We start from the raw sequence: 10,508 nt of genomic DNA, 5'->3' as shown, positions 1-10,508 counted from the left end.
TTAAGGAGAAAACACAAGACTTTCATCCAGGAAACAGGTGTTCATGTCCTGGAGAAGGTAAGGAGAAAACACAAGACTTTCATCAGGAAACAGGTGTTCATGTCCTGAAGAAGTTAAGGAGAAAACACAAGACTTTCATCAGGAAACAGGTGTTCATGTCCTGAAGAAGTTAAGGAGAAAACACAAGACTTTCACCAGGAAACAGGTGTTCATGTCCTGAAGAAGTTAAGGAGAAAACACAAGACTTTCATCAGGAAACAGGTGATCATATCCTGAAGAAGTTAAGGAGAAAACACAAGACTTTCACCAGGAAACAGGTGTTCATGTCCTGAAGAAGTTAAGGAGAAAACACAAGACTTTCATCAGGAAACAGGTGTTCATGTCCTGAAGAAGTTAAGGAGAAAACACAAGACTTTCATCAGGAAACAGGTGATCATGTCCTGAAGAAGTTAAGGAGAAAACACAAGACTTTCATCAGGAAACAGGTGATCATGTCCTGGAGAAGTTAAGGAGAAAACACAAGACTTTCACCAGGAAACAGGTGTTCATGTCCACCATCTTTTCTCTCATCTAAACTAGTCCTTTTGGTGACGATACTCAACTCATGATGCTCAGTTGTTGTCGGCTAATCTCAACAGTAATGGCCTCTGAAACGAGCTCTGTAGCCGGCTGTAGGCGCCCTGTCACGTGACCGGCCGGCGGCCGCCTCATTTCATAGGATATCAAAGGAATTGTTTTCGTACGATATCAACGAACCCGTTCATAATCATCTCCAACAAGCAGAAAACAAGCTGAAAGAATCCCTGCAGCCTCTCTGTCCTGAATATGAACTCCTGCCATCAGGGGAAGAGTCCGTGTGCCCAGATGTAAAACCATCAGACTAAAGCTATCATTCATCCCAACGTCCATCAAGCTGATCGACTCCAACAGCACTAATTACAGTTCACTCTCAGGCTGTCGTGTTGTCTGTGTCCTCCTGCTGTGTCCTATAGGACGCTTTGTTGATCTCATGTTTATGTTGATTTCAGAATGGTTTTCTGTGACATGTTTGTGTTGTGATAAGATTGTAGCTCTATGTCCAAGACAAACGTCCCCTTGGGGACAATAAAGTGTCTTCTATTCTATCTCTACTTTATGACAGTAACTCTCGGCTACAGCAGAACATCATCTAAAGGCCCCGACACCAACCCGATAATCAGTTGTCGTCAGTCCGAGGAACCGTCAGCCTTCATTTGGGCCCACCTGACTTGTTGAATCGGAGGGTGGACGACCAATCTGATTGGTGGAGAGCTAACCCGGACATGACGAGGGGGTGAGTGACGAACGCCTCTCAAAATCTGACGAAAAACTTTTTAAACTGACTTTGTCTGTCTGTCTGTGGGTGTGTGTGCGCGTGCGTGCGTGTGTCTGTGTGTGCGTGTGTGTGACATGTGGTCTGACCTGGTCTGAGATGTGGTCTGACCTGGTCTGAGATGTGGTCTGACCTGGTCTGAGATGTGGTCTGACCTGGTCTGAGATGTGGTCTGACCTGGTCTGAGATGTGGTCGCAGCGCTGCAGCAGCAGCTCCGTCAGCGAGGGCGTCCTCAGCAGGAAGTCAACCAGCTGATCCAGCAGAGAACAGGAAGTGACCAGTCTGACAGTCGCACACAGGACGGAGGTGGAGACCAGCACCTGCTGCTCACACCTGAAACAAACACACACACACACACACACACACACAGAGTAAACTTTATTATTATCCTGTACACGCACGCACGCATGAATGAAAGCCTAAAAGGTCCCCTTTCCAACGATACCCAGCACCATATTATAGAACATTGACAATGTCCTACCATGAGTCTGGACCTGATATACACCAGATTGATCTCAGGGGGTTAGTGACTTCATGAGCTGAAAAAAAGTGATTTCGCTACCACCCCTGCACTGCTATCGGGATCTTTCTAGTACTAGGGGTGTATACCTTGCCAAAAAACAATGATAGCATTTGTCCCCCAGATGATACCGATCAACCCCCCTGGCTCATGGACTATAAATGACCCCACCAGTACAAATACACACACCGCAATACCATCTCTGACCACTAGGGCACACAAAGATCCATCAGGAAAAACATGGATCCCACCAGGATAGAAACACACACACACACACACACACACACACACAAATTGTGTATCTCCACATGCAGATTTGGGCGCCCCCCCCCCCCAGCTGTGCACTATAGGGGCACATAGGGGTCCATAGTCATGTGACAGGACTCAGGGCTGTTTTGGCACAAACATTATACAAAAGTGCTTAAAACATTTAAATGTGATGCAGCTACCCACGATGTGTGTAATATGTTATTATGGAATGATTGTGTAGAGGAAGAGGTACTTACGTATGCAGCAGTTGAGGCTGAAGAACGTCCAACAACCAGAGCTGATGAACACTCTGAGCTAGCTTCACTGCTAACACCTGCTGAATGGAAACATGTTGTTAGAGAAATCTGTGTGAGTGTGAGTGTGTGTGTGTGAGTGTGTGTGTGTGTGTGTACCTGAGGGGCTTCTCTTATCAGCTGATCCAGGAAGTCCAACCAGGAGAAGAAGCTGGTCATGTGATCAGAAGCTGGTGAATCTGACTGCAGATCAGCGCTGCAGAGAGAAGACAGCTGTCAGCAGGACTGATTCTGCAGGTGTGTTCAGGGGCCCGTTTCAGGACGGAGGTGTAACATCTCTGGGTCTAACCCTGAACATATACCATATATATATATAAAAATAAAACTATAACATGTTCCAGAACAGCGTGCGTGCGTGCATGCGTGTGTGTCTCTGTGTGTGCGTGTGTGTGTGGGTGTGTCTCTGTGTGTGTGTGTGTGTGTGTGTGTGTACCTCCAGGATGTGCGTGTCCAGTTCTGCAGCTCTGCAGTATCGAGCCCCTCCAGAGGCAGCAGGGAGTAAAGCTGCTGCAGCCTCCCAGCCAGCAGCTCTCCTAGCTGGGTGTGATGAGACAGAAACTCCCCTTTAGAGTCTGACTGAAGAGAAGCCAGCAGCAGGAGACACTCGTGGGCCGTCAGACACACCGCCCGCCTCTGAGGAGACACAGGTATCCAGAACCGTGGTCACACATCACTACAATACATCACTTAAAAAGCAACGCAGCCTGCGGGGACTGTAGAGGGGCTGAGAAGTGTCCATGTGGAGCTCCTAATCAGAGAACATTATTCATTCAGGCGATGATTTAACACGACGAGACGAGTCAGCAATGAACAAACTGGTAATGATGGCCAAATGAAGCTTCCTGAACCATTTTCTTTATTTTCTGAGACCACTAGATGGCGCTCTTGGTTTTCTAAGAGAAAGGCCTAAGGCATTGCAATTCAGTGTATTCTCAACCCTTTGTTGATCAGAGTGCGCCATCTAGTGGGCTTCATGAAGCTTCATTTGGCTATCACTACAAACTGGCCCCCTTACTCATTACTCACGTTCAGATAAGCTAAAAGGTCTCAGGACAGTATTAGACTTTTACTTTTAAACGGAGGAATTGGGCCTCATTCACCAAAACGTCCTGATTCTGGCATTCACCAATGTTTTCTGATTTGGGATTTGTTCTTAGGTAAGAACAGCATCTACGCACACGTGAGAGCTGACATGTTTGCACAAAACAAGTAGCTAACATTTTGTAACTAATTATTTTACACATAATTATACGTTTGTTTTAATAAATACACACTGCTGCTCATTTGTAAAGTGTGAATGAATTCTACTAGGCCTATATCAATAAACTTGCCTTCAGTTCACATCAATCATGTTAGTGGGGAACGCTGTGTGTGTGTATATATATATATATATATATAAAAATAACAGTTTTTTGCCTCAGATTGCAGATCAAACCATTTCTTTTCTACTTCTCTGGATACAGCGTTCTCTGAGTATTTGCATCCATGCATCAGTAGTATTAGCTGCTTATCCACCGCTGACGCTACCTAATGTGAGGTCTCGTTTTTCGTTAACTTCTTGCAGCAGAACCTCCACTTCAGAATCACGCCCTTCTCGTCCGTAGTCAGTGACTGTAAATGGACCGGTCCGTAGTCATAGTGACTGTAAATGGACCGGTCCGTAGTTGTAGTGACCGTAAATGGACCAGTCCGTAGTCGTAGTGACTGTAAATGGACCAGTCCGTAGTCGTAGTGACTGTAAATGGACCGGTCCGTAGTCATAGTGACTGTAAATGGACCGGTCCGTAGTTGTAGTGACCGTAAATGGACCAGTCCGTAGTCGTAGTGACTGTAAATGGACCGGTCCGTAGTGAACCAGTTAACTGACCTGACAGTTGGTGAGCTGTAGCAGAACCGATAGCAGGCCCCTCTCTGATTGGACTGGGCTGCAGGGAGAGGAATCCTGTGACTCTGTGCTGTGATTGGAGGCCTGTGTGCAGGGCTGTGATTGGTCAGAGGCTGGTATCCTGGCTGCTGGTTGGTCCACAAACTGAAAGTATAAATACAGTGACGGATGAAGGTCGATAGAAGAGACAGAAACACTCACTTCCTGTCAGTGAAGTTGCCAGTTACCTCTAAGACGTATCTGAGCGCGTGCGGATCCTGTTTCACTCTGGAGCAGACGGCCAATAAGAACTGAGCTTCCTCCTTCTCTGTGAGGGAACCAGGAAGTGCACAGAGACGAATCAGCTTCTGGGGGCGGAGCATAGATGATGTAAGATAGTGACATCATCAAAACGCAGCACAATGTTTCCAGTCTGTCTCTAGATAAATGCGGAGATGCTTTCAGTCTCCTTCATCATTTATATTTACCTCCAGCAAGAAGCTCAGGTTTTCAGTTCTGTCTGTCTGTCTCTCTGTCTGTCTGTCTGTCTCTCTCTCTGTGTGTGTGTGTGTCTGTCTCTGTCTGTCTCTCTCTCTCTCTGTCTGTGTGTCTGTCTCTGTCTCTCTCTCTCTGTCTGTCTGTCTGTCTGTCTGTGTGTCTGAAGTGATTTAAAGTAACAGGTGTGGTGTTTTCTACCTGAACAGGTTTGTAGACGCTGACAAGCTGCAGCAGAGGCTTCTGCATCTGAGACAGGAACTTGGAGAAGAAGAGCAGAACCTGCTGCACCATGCCGGGGGGGTACTGAGGGAGGAGAGATGTAAACATGAGCGGGAACAATGCCGGGGGGGTACTGAACATCGCTTTAAAAAAGAAAACACCTGTGTTGGCAGTAGCCAACACCTGCTGTATTCCAACCTCAACAACAATGGATACGCAAAGGTGAAATGCCATCTTACCCACGCCACGGGCTCGTTCAACTCACCATGCTACTACTTCTTGCTGGTGACGTAGAACGCAGTCCTGGACCGCAACCAACAGTGAAAACACAAACCGGCGTCCTTCAAAGCGCCCTGTCTGCAACTCTCCTCAACAACTTGCTCGTAGCCAATGCTGGGCCCAGACTACCGCTGCCCTCCACTCCCCTGGCAGCCTCCGTTCGGTACTCGATCAATGGCCTAGTTCCACTCACCCCCTGTGCTGCCGTGGCTGCCGGTAGCTCGGATGGGGGCCTTTGTTGGCCATTGGCCCTGGGCTGCCGGCTGTGGTGGAGTCTTCTGGGGTGGCGTTGGCCGCTGGCTCGGAGCGTCTGCAGCGGAGGGCTGTGTAAAGCGCGACGGACTTCGGCGGCAGTGTTGGGGAGGTCATCTCGTTGCAGGAGCGGAATACTGGCATCTCCAGTGGTGAGTCCCGAAACATACCGGACCGTTGTGATGTAGGCCTAACATCGACTACGCCTTCAATCAGATCTAGGAATCCCGTGATGAAAAAACACCGCAGCGCAAAGTTTTTCCAGACGCTGAATCAGGCGTGAACTGTGTGGGACCCTCGATGCAGAGCTAAAGGCTTGTTTGGTGGGCATCTAAATATTGGGAGTACGGCAACCAAACAACTGGAAAACTTGCTTGTAAATTCTAATATTGATTTTCTCGGACTGACAGAGACCTTCCTCCCCGGAGGCCCTTATTGCCAGGATATGATGTTTTAGGAAAGACGGAGATCTTGGGAGGGGACGGGGAGTTTTATTATATGTGAAAAGTACTATGAAATGCAAACCAAATGAATGGCATAGGGAATCTGATATTGAATGTGTTGATGTCAACATTTAATCTGTCTATATCAAAAACCCTCAGCATAGCCTGAGTTTTATGATCAGTTAACCATGCTGGGGGGGTACTGAGGGGGGGGGAGATGTAACCATGAGAGGGAACCATGCTGGGCGGGTACTGAGGGGGGGAGATGTAACCATGAGAGGGAACCATGCTGGGGGGGTACTGAGGGGGGGGGAGATGTAACCATGAGAGGGAATAAAGTGTGAGTAGAGTCCTTTCCATCAGGAGGTCTGTTGTTACCTGAGCTTTTCCCAGAGTGCAAAGCGTCTCCAGTAGTTTGTGTTGCAGCAGATACTCCAGACACGCTCCGGTCTCCTCCACCACTGGCTGAACAACAACAACAACAACATATCCATAAATACATCCATCATTACATTAATCAATACACACAGTTGTGTTCAGAATAATAGCAGTGTGTTTAAAAAAGTGAATAATGCTCAACATCCTCTGAATATCTTTTAATTCCATAATATCAATGCATTGGGAACGCTGAACATTCATCTCCACATCAGAACAAGACCAAACTGATCACGTTTGTGTTCTATCTTTACAGAAAGTGAAGAAAAAGGAATATTAGGCTCTTCAAAAAAACAGCAGTATTTGCATTTTTCTTTACAAACTCAAACATTTACTGTATGAACTGAAACATGTCTCGAGGGTTGGCTTCACTTTGAATCACTGCACTAATATTTAGTGGCATAACCATTATTTCTGACAACTGCTCCACATCTGTGTTGCATGGAGTCACCTGTGAACAGGTATTCCAGCCCAGGACCATTGAACTACATCCCACAATCCCTCTGCAGTACTGGGTTAGCCTCAGAAACAGCATTTCTGATGTCACCCCACACGTTCTCTATGGGGTTGAGGTCTGGGGATTGGGCTGGCCGCTCCATAACATCAGTCTCTGCTCTCTTACTGGTGTGTTTGGGGTCATTGTCTTGTTCAAAGACCCATTTCAGAGGCATTCCCTCTTCAGCATGAGGCAACATGACCTCTTCAAGTATTCTGATGTATTGAAACTGATCCATGATCCCTGGTATGTGATAAACAGGCCCAACACCACAGTATGAGAAACATCCCATAACATGATGTTTGCACCACCATGCTTCACTGTCTTCACAGTACTGGGGCTTGACTTCAGTGCATGGGGGTCGTCGGACAAACTGTCTGCGGCCCGAGACCCAAAAAGAACCATTCTGCTCTCATCAGTCCACTGAATGTTGCTCCATTTCTCCTTTGGCCAGTCAATGTGTCCTTTGGCACATTTCAGCCTATCAGTACATGTCTTTTTTTCAGCAGTGGGACTTTGCGGGGGCTTCTAGCTGATAGCTTAGCTTCACATAGCCTTCTTCTGATCCTAACAGTACTCTCAGGTAACTGTAAGTCTTCTTTGGTTTTCCTGGAGCTGATCATTGGTTGAGCCTTTGCCATTTTGTCTATTCTTCGATCCATTCGAATGGTAGTTGACTGTTTTTTCCCACGTCGTTCAGGCTTTGGATGCCATTTCAAGGCATCTGAAATCATTTGGGCTGAACAGCCTATTATTTTATATATATATATATATATATATATATATATATAGTTTAGTATTTAGACTCTGTATTAAGTTACCTGCTGCTTCTCCTCGTACACCAGGATGTCCAACATCTGTCTGAGACGCCACGGGATCTCTGTCTGTCTGACAGGACGACTGTCATCTACACACACACACACACACACACACACACACACACACACACACACACACACACACACACACACAGAGACACACACACAGACAGTCAGGTGGTGAATGTGTGAATGTGATTGGCTGATGATATTAATCAGGTTATAGGTCACCTGTGGTCTGGATGTAATAACTGGTTACTGCTTTCCAATGATCGATGAAAGACTCCAACAGCTCGACTGTCGGCTCCCTCTGACAGACAGACAGACAGACAGGTTAGACAGATAGACAGGTAGAGAGATAGACAGACAGACAGGTTAGAGAGACAGACAGATAGAGAGACAGACAGACAGACAAATTAGAGAGACAGGTTAGACAGACAGACAGGTAGAGAGAGACAGACAAATTCAACATTTATCTCATTTTCATATTTCCAATGTTTAAACGGATGAAAGAGTGACGTCATAAACATGTTGATCAGTGTTATTAAAAGAGTGACCCGTGACATCATCATGAATTATATATATATATATATATATATATATATATAATCTGCCCCTCTGTTTAGTTATGTCTATTACTTTGTACCTGTTATGCATTACATCGTCATGTAACACGTAGAGATGTTCACAAGTCATTTTTTGGAAGTCCAAGTCAAGTCTCAAGTCTCTGGCCATCTGATCTGTCCCTAACACTGCCATCCATACAGTCCAGTATCATAGCATGTCCTGTAGCTCCATCCATACAGTCCAGTATCATAGCATGTCCTGTAGCTACCATTCATACAGTCCAGTATCATAACATGTCCTGTAGCTCCATCCATACAGTCCAGTATCAACATCAGGTGTAGGATAACGTTATGGGGTCTAACACGTCCCTCTAGACCTCTGACCTGGTGAAATATTAACCTAAAGCTGTCACATCATATGGATACAACTATAAAGATACAATGGTCCTGTTCCCAGCCTTAACACTTAGCAATGGTTAGCTTGTTACCTGTGGTGATATATGCTAAATGTAACGTCTCTTTCACTCAAAAAAATGTCTAATGTCGAAGTGGAAATCAAGAGAAAAGTGTCAGCACCAGTTACAGAACAACCTGCATCTCAGGGTCAGTCCACATTACACACAATCAGCAGTATGAACTCACTGATGTAATGCCATGTATTTTCTAAGTGTTAGTAGGCTCAGTGAGACTGAGTCCAGCGTGAGGGAGACCCGACTCAGAGGAGGAGAGGTTAGTGAGACCAGCGTCTCCACGGCAGGTGATCCGCTGCCACGCATGATGAAATCATGAAATAGTAAACAGGACTACAGCAACAGAAATATGTTCAGAATGAAGACAGTGAAGACGGCCCAGTGTTTGGTGGACCAGGTACACCTTGTTCACTTAATAGGCTACAAATCATCCACGGGATCAACTACGCATCACATGAGTTTACCCCCCGACAGCGTTTGTTCCTGGGGAGATGGATCCGTGCGTCCCGCCTCCTGTGCGCCATGGATGTCTGAGCCTCAGCAACCACTAACTATAAGATACAATGATCCTGTTCTCAGCATTAGCACACTGACTGCCTCTGTTTACCAAGTTACTGAAAGCTAAACTAATGACAAAAGGCACAACTCCAGGAGGACTTGGTGTCGCCATCGGCAATGTATTTGTTGATGTGTGAGCACATAGGTACATGTGTTACGTTACACATCATGGCAAAGGGCCGGGGACATGCAGCTCGTCATATGTTCCCCCGTATATGCTCCAATAAAAGAAAATAGAAATACATGAATACATTTTGATTTAAAAAGCAATAACTGCATGAAAACAGGTTGTTGACGAGCCTCGAAGCTCGAGTCCGAGTCAAGTCTGAAGTCTTTTGGGTCGAGTCCGAGTCAAGTCTGAAGTCTTTTGGGTCGAGTCCGAGTCAAGTCTGAAGTCAGCTGTTTGTGCGACTTAAGTGCGACTCGAGTCCGAGTCTCAGACTCGAGACCCATCTCTGGTAACACGGACAGATCTGTCATCGATTCATCCTGTCTGAACACATTCCTACTCACAGGTAAACAGCTGTTAGCTTTAGCCGCAGTTAGCTCCACGTCACGGCAACTTCAAAGTAGTTGAGTTTGTTTGTGTGTCAGTAAACAACAGGCCGTCGGTATACTTCCGGTCCGGAGACACAGACAAGTACCTGTCTGTCCTCCACCGTCAGTTTCTGTAACTTACGTCACTTTTTACAGAAGCTGACAGAAGCTAACAGAAGCTAGCTGAAGCTAGCCGCTAACTCACCGTCTCCAGCGCGTGCAGCAGCATGCTGCTCAGCTTACTGAACGTCTCCATGGTGACAACCTGTCCGTTAACCCGGTAAAGTACCGGTAAAGTACCGGTTTACTGAGACATGTTGACAACTAAACTAAACTAACAGCTGAGCGCTGCGCGTCAGGCGGAGACTGGACACATAAACATCCGGGAGACATTTCAAAATAAAAGAACTGTCCGAATGGATTTACAGCACTTATTTTCAGAATAAGAGTTTCTATCTGAGATGAAGGAATAAAAGCGTAGTAATCAGAGATACACACACACACACACACACACACACACACACACACACACACACACACACATACATACACACACACACACACACACACACACACACACACACACACACACAGACACACACACACACACACACACACACACACACACACACACACAC

General features: G+C 46.3%; 1 protein-coding gene across 3 annotated transcripts in view; it reads right to left on the bottom strand.

Moving 5' to 3' along the window:
• Window positions 1-10,255, bottom strand: part of LOC144518801 (FHF complex subunit HOOK-interacting protein 2B-like) — a 14,907-nt gene extending 4,652 nt beyond the window's left edge. The window contains exons 1-11 of one of the 3 annotated variants that reach the window (XM_078251722.1): window positions 10,076-10,255; window positions 7,971-8,049; window positions 7,743-7,828; window positions 6,369-6,455; window positions 4,996-5,100; window positions 4,548-4,667; window positions 4,303-4,464; window positions 2,869-3,068; window positions 2,535-2,631; window positions 2,379-2,458; window positions 1,529-1,685 (exon numbers count right to left, since the gene is read on the bottom strand). In XM_078251722.1, coding sequence (XP_078107848.1) covers window positions 1,529-1,685; window positions 2,379-2,458; window positions 2,535-2,631; window positions 2,869-3,068; window positions 4,303-4,464; window positions 4,548-4,667; window positions 4,996-5,100; window positions 6,369-6,455; window positions 7,743-7,828; window positions 7,971-8,049; window positions 10,076-10,126 — 1,224 coding nt within the window. In that variant the 5' untranslated portion in view covers window positions 10,127-10,255. Of the gene's footprint in view, window positions 1-1,528; window positions 1,686-2,378; window positions 2,459-2,534; window positions 2,632-2,868; window positions 3,069-4,302; window positions 4,465-4,547; window positions 4,668-4,995; window positions 5,101-6,368; window positions 6,456-7,742; window positions 7,829-7,970; window positions 8,050-9,846; window positions 10,002-10,075 lie in introns of those variants that run through there. The other 2 variants (XM_078251724.1, XM_078251725.1) reach the window with 2 other exon arrangements.
• Between the last annotated feature and the right edge of the window lie 253 nt (window positions 10,256-10,508).

Source organism: Sander vitreus, chromosome 5 (assembly GCF_031162955.1).
Source record: "Sander vitreus isolate 19-12246 chromosome 5, sanVit1, whole genome shotgun sequence".
In the NCBI taxonomy this organism is placed as follows: Eukaryota; Metazoa; Chordata; class Actinopteri; order Perciformes; family Percidae; genus Sander; species Sander vitreus.
The sequence above is the reverse complement of the archived record's forward strand: the minus strand, read 5'-3'. Positions and strand labels throughout refer to the sequence as shown.